Here is a 20,187-nt window from a genome sequence, read left to right as displayed (position 1 = left end):
ATTTAGTAGGTAAAGGTTCCACAGTTAGGTTTTAGCTGAGTCCTAACCTCTTGCATGGGTCTCAAAGATCTCGATGCAGTTCCATTATCATCTGGATTGCAAGGAAAGCCTATTTTAAAGTTACCACATCAGCAGTCTCCTGTCTTTTGGGCAGCCTTCAGTTTAACTTAAGTCTTACTATGTTATTATTACTACCATTATTGCAATGCAGGATAAGCCACTGAACAAATACGCTCCATCCAAAACATAATGTGCAAGAACAGAAAGTTCAAAATACAGAATAAATTCCTCTTCCTTCCTAACAATAATATTTTGCGTTTACATGGACACAACATAAGCGCAATTAGTACCGCTGATTCTTTTCCTCAGGTATTTACTGTGGCAGTCTGCTTATACAGCACATACGCGTAAAGCCATTTTCCACATGCAATGGGGAAGAGCTCAGTAAAAGGGAGAATCACAGAACAGGCAAATATTTCACTGTACAGTATTACAAAACAAGAGCATTTGGGAAACGAAAGGTAAAGTCACACCTGGGAGCTGGTACGTCACCTTACTCCTCTGGATCCCACGGAGCTAATCTATAAGACCCAAGGCCAAATACTCTGTTCTGACAGGACACATACCCACACGTGCACCTGCTTTGACTGTAGTTCTGCCTTTGCCTTCATCGACAGCTATCTACTTTGGGACTTACTTCTTTGAGGAAGTATTTAGTACACCAAGGTGTTTCTGTTTCAGCACGAAGCCTCTCTTCATTCCTCTGTCGTTCTTCAAGGGCTCGCTTGTGCTCTGTAGCCTTATCGATGTCTCCATCCCGCAGAGACTCTGTTACGCGTTGCCACAGCCTCCTACAAACCAAGTTTGTAACTTCAGTTTTCGAAAGTTTTCTCGGTATGCAGCCTCACACTACAGAGCAGGATTATTGCGCACTCCCCTCCACTTACACAGGACAAACTAACACAGGACAAAACGTAATGGTGCAGCGCAGATGGAAGGGCTCGTGGCCAAGCCTTACATCTACAGCAGCAGTAAGGAGCAGATAAGAATGGCTCCGAGGTTTTGACTGCGCCAGTCTAACGTCTGTTTGCACACCCTTTAGAAGCTGCTACGGAAGTGGAATTCAACAGGCAGTTTCTTGGGAGGACCTCCCTTGGCTGGAACTGCCCAGCCGCGTAGCTGATGGTTAAAAAACAAAGCAGATAATGAGGCTTTGCTCTAGCAGCACTTCAACTCATAAGACTATGTCCATGAACAAAAGGGACAAGGTAAACAGCCAAACACCTGTGGTACTGATTTCTCATCGCTATTATGCACTTAATTTCAGGGGTTTCATTGTTGTTTTGTTTTTTAGAAGCAAATAAAGATCGCTGCTGCTAAGCATAATTCACAAATAATATCTTCATTTGCAAATCCTCCCAAGGTATTCACCAGACTGCTCAGGACAAAAAGGGTCAGATGGTAATAAATAGATATTTTACCTAGATTCAAATGGTCCTTGTTTCTCAATGGGCCGGACTCGTTTTCTTGTCACCAGCAGTTTTGTCAAGTCCACGTGTTTTGTCTCCCCGTTGCTGTAGGTGAATTCGAGCATGCTGTTCCACTCTCCTTGCACTCTGCACACCACTGTGTTTGTCGTGTTCTGCTTCACTTCACCCGTGACTCTAGGAAGCGTTAGTTTTTATTCTTAAAAGGCCATGGCCAAAGCCACCTTAAGACTATTCATTGCATTAATCACAACTCCATTCTGAGTGAGTTTGTACACTTGTCACACTGTCTTTACAAATGTCAGTTACTTGAATTGCATTTGCATGGAGAAGCTCAAAGAACAAAGTGACTTTCACTCATTGCTCCAGTTCTCTTCATGTTACTCAGGAGACTCAGTTTTTGGCTGCAGCTTAAACTTGTTTCAAATCTTTTAATGGCATTTGAAGTGAAAAAGGAACTAACACAAGGTACCTCACACGTAACAAGGAGTTGATCATTTCCACTTGAAATACCCCATCAGGTGTGTAGTTCAAATTTTAAAAATACAAATAAAAATGAAGCTTTCTACCAGGACTATCTCCCCTACCTGCTGGCACTTCATTTTATGTCACTGTTCTCCATATGTAAGTGGTCTCATTTCTATGTTGCTCACATAAGCATCACACACACAAAGGCAGAAGGGAAGGTAGGAAATTCCACACTACCAGATGAACCAGGATAACAAGGTATTAAAAATGTCTTTCTAATATCCAACATTTCATCCAAAGTCTCGCTCAGACGTTCAAGCATTGCAATAATCACACACACATTTTTCTTTTCAACATCAAGACCTGTCCAAAGGCCACCTGACACCCATTTCATCATGAACTAAAGAGCAGAAATTTACCGAGCACGAAATTTACCATGCAAATTGCCATGTTCAAGCAGAAGTTGTGATTCTTCCTCCCAGAAAGAGCAAACTATAGCGTTTGCAAACTGTGCAAACAATGCCTAAGACATGCTCTCACTTGTCAGGTGCTGCATGTTTCAAAGGACACTATCTCCAGCTTCAGTTAAACTCCGATGACCTTTGCACAGCTTCTATAATCATATCCAACTCCACACTGCTGGTCTACTCGCATTTACCCTGGGCAGCTGCACACAGAGGAGTGGAAAGCAGCTCCGCTGTGCTCCCACCCTGCCACACAAAAGCACCAGAAGCTCCGAGGAAGGAGGAGAGCAGCACGCAGCTGTGCCCCGTTCCCTCTTTCATATGTACTGGTCACCTCCATCTGCATCTGTATCTACCTGTCCCCTAGTGCTCAAGCACACAGTTCTCTATTACAAAAATAGAAGATTCATTCATGAAAACAGGACAGAGTTAGTGTAACATGGGCAATAAGAGCACATTTACATTCAGCTGTTTTATCCTGAAGTTAACAAATGGTAACAGTTTCTGAAAATAACTGAAAGAGCAGGCCACAAGCAAGCAGCCTTCATTTTGTGTTGCCTTCCCGCCCTGTGGCTCTCACCCCTTGCTAAAGCCCCTGTCCTCCTTCCTGCAGATCTGCAAATAGGCTGCATCCACAGAACGGCAGACCTGCATGTCCAGGCTTTGCACTTACATTTTTCCCCAAGATTAAGCTCTTCGTCTTTCCAAGTGCTGTGCGGTGACAACACTGACAACCCAGTACTTTAATACTAATCATAAAATTGTCGCCTCTACTTACCTTAAAGCAAATAAGGTTTTACCACTCGTGCAGCATTACATGGTGCAGCACTGAGCAGCTAAATGAAACTCTTATTGTAACCTCTATTTCCTCCTGTTGCATTACTCTATGGCATACAGCCATTCCCAGCATTGCAGATCATGATTATGTGCCTGAACTAATGGTGATTAAAAACCTGGTAGCGTTTATTTGCTAACTTGGCATGATTGCTATATGCCTAGTTATTACTAAATCCTGAGTTTCAGCAAGCTGAAGGGGTGCAGGACCAAGGAGCCAATACCCAGCTGAGGTCTAACAAGAGTCACTACAAAAATCTGTAACATTGCCATGGCAACTCACTCACGTTCTGCATAACCATGACAACGCTGCTGCTTCCCCATCAAGAGGTTCCTTTTGGAAATGTCCAGTCATAGCCATGTCACATTTCCAGTAGTTACAGCACCTTGAACAGATCTGGCCAAGAAAGCCTCTATATCCATGCATAATTTCATAGACACAAATAACAGAACATTTTCCAAAACCAAACCATTAAAGTAAAAGTTATGGCTTATATTTATGGCATAACAGGAGCTATCAAAAGGTGGAAGGAATAGTCTAAACAATGGAAATAAGGATCCCAAACGATATATTTTTGCTCTGTTTCAATCATGATGCTTTCTCATCACACAAGCTTCAGTTCTCCAGATGCCACTGGGATGGGGAGCTATGGCTGCAAGCTAAATTCAAAACATGTATGGGAGTCTAAAGGGCAAAGCAATTCAAGACGCAGACTTGAGTGTTTTTTCGTTGGTTTTAACACTAAATGGAGCTTTACCCTAATGTTTCAGAAAAAGCAATTTATAGAAGACTGATTTTTTTTGCAACCTGTGAAAGCAACCAACGTTTAAGACGTCCTGATACTCTAGGCAGTTACATACTTCATTATTGCCTCAGACATTTACTTTAAGGAAAGGTTTAAACAAGTGCAATAAATGGCTGAGAGCAAAATGTTCTGCAATCAGATATTCTGTGTGACTACTACTTCATTTTCTCCTTACTTAATTTGTTGTCACTATATTAGCACGAGGCTAATCTGCACCATGCAGTCTTACTATAAAAATCTCTGAAAACATCACTGTTAATGAGTTTCAAAAGATTTTGTACCAAGCATGCAGACGTTTCCTGGAATTTGCTGGAAGTAACCCCAAGCAAACTTTTGCTGGGTCTTCTTTCTTTCACCAGTTAGTCTTTAAACATGGGCATACATGAAGAATGAAGAATCACTGTTACAAGAGCTAACATTCTTGTCTTTGAAAACAAAAAACAGGTACTTCTACCTGGAAGTTTTTCCTAAGTTGCTTAAATTTGATAGGATTTCCGTATAAGAAGCATAAGAGGAAGACCACTAACTAACAGAAGACTATTTACGAACATTCTCTGTGATATTTTTACCTTTTCATTAAATGCCAGCTGGGGACTCCTTCCATATGACAAGTAATACTGCTGAGGTATTCAGTGAGGAAATGCAAGGCAATACAACTACAAAGCACATTACAAACACGTAACCCTTTATGGCAGTAGAATCAGCCTCATTTCAAACAAAATGCAAATGGAAAAACAAGAAATACTAAGCAACTTATGTCAGTATTAAGAAATCTGCAGCAGCCAGGAAGAAAAGCCAGGAGCCCTGTTTTCCCAGTGGTTTGAACCAAGAGTCATACAAACATGGAATTCCCTTACTGCCTTTACACACAATCTAACTTTTCCTTGAGGATCACGAGAAGCAGGGATATTATTTAAGAGCACAGTGATACCTCAAGTATTCACGAGCAGCAAAACCACCTAACTCTCAGACTATCAAAACACTTACTCAGCACCCAGAACAGGGCAGCCACACAACTACTAGAGTTCTAGAGCACAAAACTACGTGGAAAAATAGAAAAAGAAAGTGTCCTCACCGATGCAATTTGCCACCGTACAAGGGCTTGGTGTGGAAGTTAATACTTGCAGAATAGCCAGTCTTCGCACAGTTAATGTTGACTTTTCCTCCCAGTTCTACCCAGGGAACAGTTAAAATTGATCGAGCGTATGCACAGGGCAGAGAGAAAGTATATTCCTCCTCATGTTCCAAGAGACTTAAGAGACCTGTGTGAAGAAATTTAGAACACCTTAATTAGCACCATTTTAGAAATGATCAAGTTAGTTATTGAAATATATCCAATACTGCATCTGACTACATTTCTTCATAGACCCCTCACACAAATGACACTTATTACAGATTCAGGAAAATGTTTCTACCTAGAAAGTACTAACCTGAGTACCACGTCATTTCAAAAAAGAAACAAATGCATTTATCCTAACAATATTGATCTATGAAGTACAATATTGTGCTGTGCAACATACTTTTCAGTCATATGTGAAAGGGCTGTCACTGTCTTAAGAACAGTTCCAGAACACAGCAACACAAGATTTATGCTGCCAAAAGGAAATAACGAGTGAGCACCCTGAACTGCAGTTCTTGAGGGAGGGTAATATTCCTGTTCCACTTCCCCTACGTTTAATATATCCTACCCTATCTGAAGGCAGGTAGCAGAGAACCTTCCCTGCTGCACTTACCTGCCAAGAGAAACTCAACTCTTTCCTGACAGTAGCTTTTGCAATGAATGTCAAGAATCTCATAAAAACTAGAATTTTTCTTTGGGCATTAAGATACATGGTTTTGTTTGAGTCCTACTAAAAAAAAGAGTCACACCATACAAAATCTACCTCTCAGCATTACAAAATCATAGTGTGACAACTGACTGCTGTCTGCATCAACCCATGCCTCTGCAGCATGCCATCACTGTGCACCTCTGACGTTACTTTTCAGAGTTTCTCTTGTTCTTCAGACTCGTGACATGATTTGAGAAATACCCTAGAGGAGACATGAGCTTCTGAAGTCACCTGCTACAGGCAAAGCATCGAGATGTGCCTTCCACATCTCCTGCCATGCTCGCTCTCTTGTCAGGTATGCAGTTTGCGATTAAGTGCCTGCCCCCATATATTGCCGGTGGCTGGGCAATATACCCAAGGAGCACAGAGTGGGCAATGCTGTCTCATCTCTTGCAGAAATTACTAGCGCTAAATGGAAATTACAGCTCAAGGGCAGTTACCCTTCTCTGTCCCTAATAGATCCAATTTCTGTGGCAGAAGAAAATTAAAACTTAAATAGTAAGACACACAAGAGCAATACATGCAAATGAATAGCACTTGTATTTAATAAATATCTGATGGAAGTTAATTCATCCAATGCTTGGGAACATTCACAAACACTGATTTACAGTAACTGCCCTTCGGTTCGAAATTCAAAATTTTATTTCCAAATACAATCCTGATTTTTGGCAAAGAGTAAACTTATGTAGTCATCTCCCCCCCCCAGTATGAAAACCTGCTGTTTATAATGAGAGCTTGTGGTATCCTCTGTGCTTTGTAAAGTACTAAATCACCAAACAACTGTACATTAAGGCTCTCAGATCTGAGATTAAAGGAAAACCAGAAGTACAAGAAAAAAAATGAAAACCCACAACAGCAACCGACACCTCCACAAACAGATTTTTCTGAAAAGTCTTTGAAACAAAACTACCAAGCAGCATTCACTTGTACTTTTGCCAGAGGCATACAACATCAAGTTTTTCTCTCAAATTAGCATTTTAAACAATATTCTAAAGTGAAAAGGAAAAACGTCACACTTACCCTCACCAACCATTGTCACTCCTATTGACATTCCTAAGAATTTACTTTTTGTCCAGACGTGAGCATTGACACACATCTTCCTCTCCACACACTCAGCATAAAACCCTGAGACGGGAGGATGGTGGGACACTTGCTCAGCCACAAATTTTACTGTATAGTAGTCCGACTCTGTTTGGCCTTCCAGATCTTTAGACAGAGTTACTTGCTCTGCAGGGGAGTGAGCAGGTAAGTTACTGCCAGCATCAGCAGCTACTTCACTCTTCGGCATCCTCCAAGAGCAGTGAAACGTTTCCCCGATGATTGGATTGTACGGTTTCTTTGCGATAGCTCCTTTGCGACCTTCGTGAAACGAAGTGAGATAATACTCAACAAAGCGGATCATCCTCTCCTCGGGGGTGGTGCCATTTGTGATTGCAATGAAGAGATCCGGGTGGGACATGAAGTCCGCGTACATCTCCAACAACGATCGCTTCTCTAAAATAAAAGTAGGAAGAACCACCTGAAATAAAACAAAACCCCAGAACACCTCGTAAGTGAAATGAAGAGGCAGGCATTTTTATAAGGGAAGTTCTCAGGTGGAAGATTCTGTCTTGCTTTAGACACTGTACTTTCAGACTGAACCTTACTGTCCCTCTTCAAAGGTATGAGGGAAACAGAGTTGATCATAGGTCTCAGAAAATGGATTTACAAGGAGAAAGAACATAACAGGTACAATTAGGACAAGTATTTGAAAGGGACTAAGCTCCCTTTAAAATAAATAAAGGAATCAACTGCAAAGAAAGGGATAATGTGTTCCACGTCTGCAGAGAAAACAAGCAGGAAGGAGCTCAAACTATAGCAAGGAAGGTTCAGAATAGAGGTTAGGAAAGGTTTTGTCTAATGGAGAGAAAAGCATGCAAGCTATGCCAATATGCTTGACAGCCTGCAGAGTCTCTCACCATAGAAAATAGGACAACCATCGATCAGAAATTAACTTTAAATTAATCCTTTACCTTTGAGCAGAGGATCTTATAACTTTCTCATATTTATCCACCACTACAAAAAAAGAAGTGGTATCTTTTGCTGGGACATGAAAATATTTTAAAGAAAGAGGCTGTATCAGTCTTTTCCTTCCCCGAAGTGGCAACTAACCTCACATAATTCACCTCTGTTGTAATGAGCAAGACAGGGTGTCTCAACCATGAGATCCAACAGTCCGTTTAAATCAGTTGCATTCAAAGAGGTGTCTTCACACTTCAGTTACTTACTCTTGTTAAATCCATGCCAAGTTTCAGCTGAGACAAGAGATGCAAGATAACACTGCGCTGTTCTTCCACTGCTCCTACATTATCTTCTTTATCATCACCAATATCCTCCAGCTCCTCATCTGGATTTATTTCTTCAGGTTCCTGCAATAAGAGCCATAAACATCAGCTCAGAGATGGGACTGTCCACACAATATCCAAAAAAGGATTTCATATTGTAACTATCCCTGTATGATAAAAGAGACTAACCAGATCCCTGCAAAGACCTACAGAGTAGAATATTCTCCCAAGATGCTGAAGAACTCAGAAGGCCATTGAGATCACTCAGTGCAGATTTTACTTAGAATATTCTGGCTAAGATTTCTCATCCTCTCTCATACAGGTCAGAAAAAAGTATAAAAGCAAACATGACTTGTTTTCCTGTAGCTTTGTGAACTAACAGAATGGCAAGCCTTTAACACATACACAAAAATAGTGAAGCAAAAGCTAGCAGAAATTCTGGCCACCTTGATGACACCCTTCCACCTCTACACTACTACCTCAACTACTTCCAGTGTTGTTGCCATCATCGCTCCAAAGGTCACAGCAAACAGTAGTTCCTAGTTACCTGCATTCTGTCATGCAAGATGACAAACAATTAACATATCTACGGGTTTCACAAGCATTATCCATGTTGCTGATGGTTCCAAAAGTGTAACAATAAAGGAAAAAGGAAAAGCAACTTGGAGAAGTTCAACAACAACAAAAAAAACACACACAAAGCCACCACCCACACACCACACGTCTGTTAGTATAACCGAAGTACCCAGACAGACTAGCAGAAATAAAATGAGCACCGTTTTAATGACCACCATCCCACAAGCAGGATGGATGAATGCTTCAGCAGAAGGGAGGGTGTATTTCCAGCTCTCTGAGTAGCCTCTTCTTGAGACAACCAGCTGGAAGGAGGCAGATGCAGAGAGGAGATGCACTGAATGCCACAAGAGGGCAGCAATATGCATCTGCCCAAAGGAAGGCCTTTTCCCTGGATCAGCGGCCATCAGCTCAAGGCAAATTTTTGACACACCCAACCACGACAGAAAGCACAAAGGTCCACAACCTCGTGCAGGGCCCATAACCTGATGAAAAACGCAGTATCGCACAGGTGAGTCCTTTCCAAGGATGCTACGCTGTTCTGCTATCGTAAATAACAGAGCTGAATATATCCATGGAGTGTGATAATACTAGTCATATCTCAACTACAGACAGGAGCATACTTTAAGCGCTTGACCTCACAGAATGGCTCGGGTTGGAAGGGACCTTAAGGATCACCTAGCTCCATCCCCTCTGCCATAGGAAGGGATGCCATCCACTAGATCAGGTTGGCCAAGGCCCCATCCAGCCTGGAATTAACTCCCTTAATTAGAAGAAGGAAGGAACCAAAGTGATAAATTTGAAAGCTCTTGGTTCGTTTGCTTTTTGTTTGTTGGTGTTTTGTTGCCTTTTTTTTTTTTTTTTTATACTTCGTGACAACTAGTCTGAACTATTTAAAAACATAAACCATGGCAACTGAAAAATCTTCAGGTTTTATATTGCTAAAAGATAGCAAAGTGAAACAGATGCTGCTGCAGGGACATACAACAGCACACTGCCTTTTCATAACGATAGTCTTACGCAAAGAACTGTGTGAAAACAACTGGTATAGAAATAACGTAATTACGATTTTCTACCTCAGTTGGGAAATCATGTTCTTTTTAAATAATCCTGTTCTTTTACTTTAGTGTTTTGCACTTCATATTCTTTTTGACAGTTATAATGATATAGGCTATAGCTGTATTTCAAAACAGCAAGCCATCCTGAAGTCAAGTGATGAGAGTTGCTCAGATTAAGAAAAACAGATGCAGTAAGAACTGGAAAAGAAAGACTGGGAGATTTAATAGCTGGAGACTGGCAATTTTGTCTCATCTACTTAGGCAGCTCTTCTTGGGCTTATTTTGAGAGCATCATGAATTCCAATTAGTTTTTTTGCACTTCAATTTCCAGTTATTTTAGATCAAAATGCAAAGGAATAGTGCCTATTTCAACACCTTGCATTACCATCCCAATTGGCTCCCTCTTTTTGACAGCTTGCTAGAGAAAGCAGCAAAATGTATTGAAAAAGCAAGGTATGAGACTTTAATTTACTGCAACTGCACTCACTCGTCCTCTAAAACAGCTAATTGAAAAGCGTAAGAAGAATTGTATTTAAATCGTATTCACATAATATGATCAAAACATTTACAGATATTCCTCAAAATAACTCCCCACAGAAAGAGGATTTTCACATTACCTTACCCTTGTTAGCTGGCAGGGCTCTGCAATGGACTGCTCTTCTCTGACAGATGCTGGCTTGTTTATCTCTGCTGGGAAATTCTGAGCTGCTCCATTTTTGAAGTGGTTTGACAGAGATATCTTTGGTTCCAGCCAATTGATCGTTGTTCCTGAAGCAAAAGAAAGTTTGCGCTGAAACTTGTTCATCCTCCGGAAGGTCAGTAAACAGCAGTTTTCACAGAACAGCTTTTTGAGGAAAAAGCTGAAAGCAGATAGTTCCTTTTGCAGCCAATCCCTTCAGCAGCCACTGAACAAAGGTGGTGCAATGAGACACCACCTCCAGTGATCATTAGCACAAACCCTGCGATTGGCGAGCTGTAATATGTGCAACTTGTACTGGAGGAACTAGTTGGTGTCAGGAAAGGTGTAATCAGACACTTCAGGAAGAACCCAATATCACCTGAACTCAACCCTGACACTTTTCTTGAACTGGAAGTAAGCAGTGCACTTTTTTGTACCTTCTCAAACCCAGCTCAATTCTAGACTAAAAAAAGCTGGAGCAGGGAAAGTTTCACTGCCAATGTTTTCTCTGGAGAGGGCAGTCACCTTTTCTTGGCTGCAAAGGAGGCAGGCACACGCTGTTGAATAAATAATAGTTGCTTAAAAAAGGCTGCAGGGCTTGGAAAGCTATTACCCACTCAATGATTCCAGCATCTCTAGTTACTCCCAGCTAATTTATCACAATGGATCAAGTTCCTCATCAATAATGCAAATGTTCCATTCTGTTTTAAAGGCTAATAAGTGTACAGGTGACTCCAGTAAGGTTTGTTGAAGAAAAACACAAACTGTGACAAGCCATGTTGGTTAGGTCGCAAACACAGAAGTTATTAGGAAGCCAGAACTTGTAGCACCAATAAAGCAGCCTCCCAGGCTTAGGAACCAACACCGGGAAGGCTGCTGTCCCTTCCTATGTTATCCACAGTCCTTCATTTCCAGATCTCTGTTGCCTGCAACTAGGTCACATCCTCAACCACCACTGAGTAAAACCAGATAAACAGCAGCAGTTCCACCAGGAAAGTACTGGGACAGAAAAAGTACAGCTTTACTAATGGTACCAGAAGACTTTTCCCTCAGCAACGGAGCTTATTTCCATCAAGTCTGTTCCTATTGAATTCACTAACATAGTAAGAAATGAGAAACCCTCAGTTTAAGTTTTAGCCTGAACACAAGTTTCAAAGAAGTCAAGAAACAGATGTTCAGAATGACACTGACACCTTTTGAAAAGGCTTTACTCATTTTAAAATCCCTTCATGAAGAACCCCTGCTCTGAACCATAACCTTCAGTGTAAGGATCTCTAAATGCATGTTCTAAACTGCATTTAATGCACACTCAGTGCCTATATATTAGCTTGAATTTAACAAGCATTCCTCCTTTTATGCTCCCTATCAGCTTCTTCTAAAACAACCTTCTTTGTTATTAAGTTCTGTTTAATTTCACTGTTGAATTCTGAGGTTTTTTTTTTTTTGTTTTTTTTTTTTAAAGTGATTTGAGATACTAATTGTGCTTCAGTGATGTGAATGGACAAGACATCGCACTAACACCTCTGCAACTGGAAGATCATATTCAAATCTGTTCTCAACTACTGCAGGTAGCACAAGCTATTCTCTTTTCTTGTGATCTCCTCATCCCCTAGAACTCTCCACCCTCTTTTTTTTTTTTTTAAAGCATTTCTCAGCATGTCCCCTCTGCTACAAGATGGACATTTCAAACTTTACAGCAGCCTTTTCTTTCAATATTTTCCTTTGAGTTGCAAACTGTTATTGCAATTCACCTTTATGATAAAATACTTTTTTAAAATCCAGTATGTTTTCATTATTTAACTTCTCCTAAATTCAAGTCAACTTTACCATTCTTCTTTAAGTCTGATTTTTGATACACCTTGATCCCGTTGGGCTAATACTCTGTTTTCGATTGTTTTTTCCTTCTAAAATTTTAGCAAACCAACAGTCTTACATAATTTCTAATCCTTGTGTTTTAAGCTTGACAAGCACTTGCCCAACACATTCCTAGCAGTCAAGTACCATTTCTATCAGACCTGGAAATAAATTTAAACTTGAAGTGGAAAAAAGTATGTTCTGTTACACAAGTTTCCTCTTCATCATCGCTCCTTGCTGCATCTCACTCACATCTAGTGCAGTGCTTTTTGATCCTAAGAAGATTAAATAGTGCATGTATATATTTTATTAGATAGTACAGTCTGTGTTCAAGATTTTTTCCTACACATTAATATAAAAGTGCCTTGAATTAATATAAAAGAGCATTTGAATTAAACCACAATTCTTTTCCTTTCTATACGAACTTCTGAGGACTCCACTTCTCAAACCAGAAAGATAAGTACCTCTTCTGAGTTTGGGGGGGAGGAAGGGGAAGGAGGAAGGGTAAATCTAAGCTAAAATGGACAACAACGGAAAAAAAAAAAAGAGAAAATTAAGTTGTTTTTGCAATCCCTTAAAGGGGACAAATGAATTATGGTGTATCTCTAGAAAGGTCACACCAGTGACAGAGTGGAACTCTGCATAAAAACAGCATACATGCTTTTAATGTTCTGTTTTTAACTCCAGCCTCAATTACGCATCATTTTAAACTCCAGCATCAATTATGCTGGTCCTCCCCTCTCCATCCACCTCTACAATTTAGCTATAACTTTAGCTTTAACTATTTAACAAACAATATAAATTCTTTATTTCATGTTAAAAGCTCAATTAATTACACCTTTGAACTAATACGCATTGGCAAAGCAAGTACTACAAATATGATAAGAATATGGGAAAGGTAAGAGATAAATTATGAGTGTACTTTTTGGCATACTTATCATGTCTGACATATCTGTTGTATAATACAAGATGAGTATCAACAAAGCTTCTTGTTTACAAAAAGGCACTGAGTAAGCTCTTGTAAATTCTTTGCATCTTACTGCAATTTTTCAAATAGAAAAAGACACGCTCAGTTCTGTACGCTGAACACAAATTTGGTGGAACAATTCTAGTAAGCACCTGCTTGCTCTAATTGACTGTGCAGGCATAGCAACATATTAGGCTTTGTGTTTTGTGTTTTGTTTTGGATATTTGTTTGTTGTGGCGTGTTCTTTTTGTAGGTGGTGGGTGGGTTTTTTTTGTTTTAACCTTTAGCCAATTTGCATTTGCCTACAAGGCTGTCCTCGCCTCAGAAAGGAATTCAATATTTATTTTAGTTCATGCTTTAGACTAGTATGTTAAGCCAAAATATGAATATTGACACATAAACAGTATTAGTAATATCCCATGCAAATTCAGAGCTTTGTTTTTGAATGCTTAACTAGAAATAAAAGCTACACTCATGTAAATGCTTACAATAGGCATTAAGTATGTAAAAGAAGTCAGAAAAGCATGAGATTCAGCAGAGCTCTGCTGGACAACACATATCCTTAGAATATGCAACCCCATGAAGTTTCGCCTCCACTATTACCGTTCCTGAGCTGCCAGTTACATCCCAAAGGCAGCCACCTTCTCGTTGTGCCTTATGTACTTTTTTCTGTTGTGAGATGACCCACAACAATTAGAAATAAAGAAATCCAGAGAAAAAAAGGAAAATATTTACAGGAGTTCTAAACAATACCAGTAAGTGAAACACTACAAAAGCTCAGAAGGAAAGAGGCAGCCAGCAGTTTTCTCTGCCCATAGGAAACTGGATTTAGTGGAACAAGCATTTTTCACAACTGAAGAAGGAAAGGCTTCTTATCTGTGATAGAGTCCAGCTCTCTGTGAGCATCTATACCCACCTGCTGGTAAGGATCCCTTTTGTTGTGAAGCATGTTGTAACTGGAGAATATGGAAGCAGTCATTTAAGCAGTTCATGGTTGCCATGGAAGTTGCTTTGAGCATTAGTAGGTCTTGATCCAAGGACGTGAGGTGACCGGAGACAGGAAGGCATTCTATGCTCCTGATCAAGTCTCTCTGCTGGCCCTCAGCCTGAGACATCATCTACCAAACAAAGCAGGTATTTTTCAGAAGGTGCTGGAAGTGTGCTGCATGATGTGCCAGACACGCACACAGAGGACCCCAAATGATAGAAGTTTTACAATGATAAAACTAACAGGTAATAGGTGTGTATAAATTTAACCACACTTTTTTTTCTTCGTGCAGCCACTAAAACATCATCAAATACATGACAAAATAACCACTTAAATACATGGCACCTTATTAATGAACAGAAGAGTATCACAGTTACTTCAGCAATAAGTGAAGAGGAATTGGAACACAGTACTTGCTGCAGTAAATAGCAAACGCTTTCAGGCTTGGCTGGTAGGGAGACAAAAAAAAAAACTTCACACACCCCATGTGAAAATTAAGCTCTGTGATTTGCACAGCCTGCAAGAGAATCTTAGATCATTTCCATGCGTACCCAGATCTTTTCATTCCCTACAAGAATGGATCCAGCCTTCTAAAGAAAAAGAGCTCTACCACTCAGTTCAGTTCAAACTACACAGGATTCTCATTTATCATCAGCACTGCCATTATGCCTATAGGATCACTATCTCACTGTTTACTTTGCAGAGGGAGTAAGAAGAGTGGCAGAATTTTCACCTTAATTACACGCTGAAATTACAGCTCTCCTGTTGTCATTTTTGCCCTTGTTCTCCCCCAAGTCCCTTTCCTGCTCCCTCTGCAACATCACAGAACTTGCAACAGCCCATTTGTCTGCAAGAAGTAGAGCTGAAATGCACACCAGCTATCAAGCATTAGTCTTCAGAAAAAAAAAAATTGAATTCCTCTTTGAGCTTACAGAAGCAGAAGATTGCCTGACTTTGAATCATGGGGATGAAAGCAGACTCCTCTACCTGCTAGTCACTTTTCTGAGGAGGAACAACAAACAGCATTAATGCAACTGGATACCGTTAACCCTTTGATCATTATACATTCTGGCAGGTAAGTTAAACAAAAACAGATTGATTAAGCAGAGCAGAAGGATTTCTTAAAAGAATCCAAGATGCATTCATGCATTTCACTGCTATGGTACTATTTAGGTTTTTAATTTAGCAATTCTGGCAGTATTTTACTATTTTTGCTGTACCACTGCCTGCAATCTCCTCCAGGAACTGCTTTTATGCTTTTAAGGTTTTACACTACTCAAGCAATAGGTATTCATCCAACTTCACAGTACGTAGTATTTGGAAAATTTAAGGGCTTGGCTACAGAGCACGCTACGGTGTGAATTTGCATATAACTTGGCTCTTTGGAAGTAGAGTTCACTGTGCACAGTCAGACTGAGCCTGTCCCAAGTATGGCAGTCCAGAAAGCTAGCAAAATGGTGATGTTTTGCACAGACAAGGCTATGTAACTAGCAGAATACTTGCCTCGTCTTTTTCCAGTCATAAATGCAATTCAAGTCTTTGTGGTTTTTTTTCTAATGTTTTTTTAAAACTTCTTCTGGGTTAAGAAAAGGACACAAAATTGATTGACAAACAACCACAACCCTTTTGGTGACCTTTGCTCTTAAGTAATTCACCACGCAGTAGCACCCAAGTGCCTCATTCCAGGATCAGGTCACACAACAGGACAACCCATGCCATATTCAGCACTGACGTCCAAACAGACATCTCCCCTTTCACACAGCATACTTTGAACAATCCTAAATTCTTCTGCTTATTCAATCAGATTTGCATAAAAAAGAAATGGTGCTGGGGGTGGGAGAGAGAAGCACTGCTGTCAAAAACTGGATGTCAGAAGTATGCAAGCTATAGCTCTCATTTTGCAAACACATGCACCTGTATTTACTGCAAGTCAGCACAAAGATCCTCTTAGAACTCCTGTTTTGCAAGGCATTCTTTTCAAGTCAGCAGCATGACGTACTCAGTCAAGAACAAGGGGAAGGAGAAGGGAAGGGGAGTGACAGGAGAACCAGCTACAGTGCAACTCATGGGCAAATTAAAGAATCGCCCCGCAGCAGGTAATTTGAAAGAGAAGGGTTCTTCCCATAGCTTCTCAAACTGAATTTGCAGTGTTCATGTTGTATTATGCTCAAGTGTAACAGGCACGTACCTGCCCTTTGTAATTTCAAGTATTTTAACAGTATCTTAAAAAAAAAATTGTGGGTGTTGTATCCAAGCACTTTATCTTCAAAATGGTGAGCAAACTGACTGACATTTACAAGGGATACCATTACTGAGTGTTGTCTGTACAGGTCAGAAATTAAAACTGATACATAATCATACCGTGTCACTAAACTAAGTAACAACAACAAAAAGTTTTCTGCACTCTTTGCAATGTTAAGAAAAATCATTCCACTTTACTCTGAGAAAACCTCCACAGTGAGAATCCCAATTACAGGACGCAAGGCACTGCTTCAGTGCTCCAACTCACACACTCTCCTCTTTCCTCCCTCAAATTTAGAAAGCTGTATTGCCATCTGAAAAGCGAAAAACGTATTTCTGAAGCAAGTCCTCACCTTTCTAATTATCCATGCTTGCTAGACCCTTCTTCGCTAAATTAAAAAGCCTGCCATTTGAGACTTTTTGTTTTACCAAGAAACGTATCATGCCACGCTAATTACACTGCTAACAATAAAATACGCATTAATAGCAAAATTGCTACAAAATCACACAGGTTCACAATTCAGCAACTAACTGTTTTAGAAGGAGCTTTATATTTGTACACTGTCAATACTCATGAGTTAAATCAACCAACAGTCAGTCCATTCTGTCAGACAAGATGGACAGGTAATAATCTCCATTCCAGGAGGAATGGTAATAATCTGGTAATAATCCCCAAGAGACACTGCATCTGAATGTGCAGTGGGGAAAAAAATATATATATACTTCTAAATTGCTCGTTTTCTTTTGCTCTTTTTTTCAATCACATCAATCCCTGGGCACATGAATTAGTATACCAGATAGTAGTATTAGTATTCCTAAGCATCAGTCATGACCAATTTCTCTTTAGCCATACAAAGTACAAGAACAGCATAGCCAATTCTTCTGTAACTCAACAAAGGAAGAGCACAGTAAGTGACATAACAGTTAAACCCTCATTATCTACACTCCTAGGACTTGCAAAGATCAGAATACACAAGTCCATTTTGAGCACAAGGATACTATTGCAGAGCATGAAAGTCACAGAGTATACACCACATACCACTACAACAAGCCAGGGCAAGTTAGTTAACCTCACACGGCTACGCAATAGTAGTTTGGGACATGCAACTGACAACATATATTTAGGATTGTGGAGAAGCCTGCTATTCTTAGTTGGACATATAAGATGACAGTTCCTTCAGAAGACTATTAGGTAATTTAGAAGACAAACCTCTCGAACATCTACAAGGTGATCTGGCTGCAGAATAGGAACTCTTTTTCCAGTTGACAATCTGTGATGCCCAACACTGAAAAAAGAAACTGCGTTTTGACTGGGTCTTCTTTGCACACCAGGAGAGCTGCCACTTCCTTGAGATGCAAGAGAGAAGCTGCGAGATTTCAGAGGAGGGTTGTTCTAGTGAATAAATAAACATATTAAGAAAGAGTTACTTCCTAATAATCAGCAAATATTCTAATTTGAGCCATACAGCAGAACATTTAATTCTAAACTTGTATAGAGCAAGGACAGATGACAAAGTCATAGTAATGTACTGGCAGCAATCTCTAAATAGAGTATTTTGTACCATCTGTTGACAGTTGCCCTGTTTTACAGTCTAATTATAAACAATCAGTGAAATGAGATAGATCAATACTTTTCACTTCTGACTGGAAAATTAGCCCTTGATCTGCAATAGTTCTAGAAACTGACTGCTAATGGATTCTGCAAGGATAGAGTTCACATTTGAGAGAATGGAATTTCATTCACAACTATTACTTGAAGTAAACATTAACTCAGGATCAATCTCTTGTAGCTTGCTCTATCTGAAAAGCAAGATTTTATACAGCTACAATATAGGTTTTGTGGTTACCAAGAGTTTCTACAAAATGCATTACGTTCTCAAGCACCACATGGTGAGCAAGTGTAAGCAACACTCAGATACATTCTCAAACTTGAGAATTCATCCTAAATGCATTTGTGAGCTGTTGAGTGGTTCAAAAAAAAAAAAGTTTAAGTAAAACTCCCAAAGTGGAAGGGCTTCAGTAAAACTAAAGACCTGTCTCCTGTTACATTCAGATAAATAAATAAAATGCAGAACTGTTGGAAAGTACTAGACTAGTACTCTGACCTTCAAGCTCCACTTCCTACTCAAACACTAGCTGATCAGTACCTGGCCAGGGAGGGCTAGTCAGCTCTTCAGAGCAAAGTGACTTCACTTTGTCTCATTCCTAAAGCATACTTCTATTACAAGTTAGCTATTACTCAGAGGAATTTTTCTTGTCATGAGTTTCAAGCACAACCACACACCCTTTTTCTAGTATTTGTCTTAGATAACAGTTGCATTTGCAACTACCTCTACCACCACGCTAAATTATTTTTGCCCAAGAAAATATCAGCCGTACAATACCTTCCCAATAGCTTCTGTGTGATGCTGCGTGCATATTTGTAGCCTGCTAACCCAGTGTTGCCGTTCTTTAGCATCAGTAGCTGAAAAAAAACAAACCAAAAGAAATACATACATGAAGACACTTTAAAAGTATGTGCAAAAAAGACTGCTTGATACTTTGAAATAGACACAGGACATTAACAGTACAAAACTTTTTTTGTTCTAAAACTTGCTCAGCTGATCTGTAATTATCTATAACATTAAATTAAGTTCAACAGAAGTAGCAAGTACTTTTTTTTTTTAATTTCGTAACACAGAAAGAACTCTAACACAGAAATAACTTCTGTATATAAAACTAAAATAACTTCATCAATTACTCCCTACACACATTTTAATTTAACAACGTACCATATTTTCCTGGAAGCAGAATAAGGTGCCCTGAATTTTAAAAAAGTCAGCATATCTTCAAAGAAAGAAGTACTAAAATATATTAGCCCAGATTTCAATAGCCTACAAAATCAGAGAATGGGCTTCTCTAACTGCCACAAGAAAGCTAACACACAGAACATCAGGAATAACATAATCCTTTACAAGTGTCAACATAGTAATGTTACCTACAATGAATTAGAAAGCTCTGCATCAATACAGTTTCAAGGACACTATACATGAAGGTTAAACCCCCCACCCTACACATCTTAAGTTCATGGTCTTCTGTACATCATCAAGCCCAAAGAGTATGGAACCATCTGTACAGAAGAATAGCTCTTAACTAACTGAAGAGCAGGCTGAAAGTTTCACACGCAACACTCATTACAGCAGTCAGTCAAACAAATTCTTTTGCTTTTGGACACGCAGCCAAGCCCAGAGCAGCAGCCACAGGTGAGAGCCAGGAGTGCCTCTAGCGGAAGAGTCCCCTGGTCAAGAACAGAGGTCCTACCTCTTAGTTTATACTGCTCCCCACTGGCAGCATTGACTGTAAAGGTGTGAGAGTCTTCATCACTGGGCGAAATTACAGCTCCTGCTAGCTGCAAGGTACCCCTGGGCTTCAGATGCCTCGACTGCTCGTTCACAAAGTACTCTAGTAGGCCAGCATCATTGTTTAAAACAAAAAATCTGCAACGGTGATAAAGCAAACACACAAAACAAAGTCAGCATTTTCCTCTTCTTTTAAGAAGGGTAGGTGAGAGCAAAGATGTGAGAAGTCAAGACTTGCGTTATAAGTTCACAGAGATTGGACTGAGACTTAAAGACT

At 39.9% G+C, this 20,187-nt stretch overlaps 1 protein-coding gene across 1 annotated transcript in view; it reads right to left on the bottom strand.

Annotated features, from left to right (window-relative positions):
• The window catches only part of OSBPL11 (oxysterol binding protein like 11), a 37,715-nt gene that overhangs the window by 2,549 nt on the left and 14,979 nt on the right, over window positions 1–20,187 (bottom strand). The window contains exons 3-12 of the mRNA XM_066999430.1: window positions 19,873–20,048; window positions 18,957–19,036; window positions 17,783–17,965; window positions 14,260–14,461; window positions 10,466–10,611; window positions 8,156–8,296; window positions 6,909–7,407; window positions 5,135–5,321; window positions 1,482–1,664; window positions 698–851 (exon numbers count right to left, since the gene is read on the bottom strand). Coding sequence (XP_066855531.1) covers window positions 698–851; window positions 1,482–1,664; window positions 5,135–5,321; window positions 6,909–7,407; window positions 8,156–8,296; window positions 10,466–10,611; window positions 14,260–14,461; window positions 17,783–17,965; window positions 18,957–19,036; window positions 19,873–20,048 — 1,951 coding nt within the window. The remainder of the gene's footprint in view (window positions 1–697; window positions 852–1,481; window positions 1,665–5,134; window positions 5,322–6,908; window positions 7,408–8,155; window positions 8,297–10,465; window positions 10,612–14,259; window positions 14,462–17,782; window positions 17,966–18,956; window positions 19,037–19,872; window positions 20,049–20,187) is intronic.

The sequence above is a fragment of the Anser cygnoides genome, chromosome 6, assembly GCF_040182565.1.
Source record: "Anser cygnoides isolate HZ-2024a breed goose chromosome 6, Taihu_goose_T2T_genome, whole genome shotgun sequence".
In the NCBI taxonomy this organism is placed as follows: Eukaryota; Metazoa; Chordata; class Aves; order Anseriformes; family Anatidae; genus Anser; species Anser cygnoides.
The sequence above is the reverse complement of the archived record's forward strand: the minus strand, read 5'-3'. Positions and strand labels throughout refer to the sequence as shown.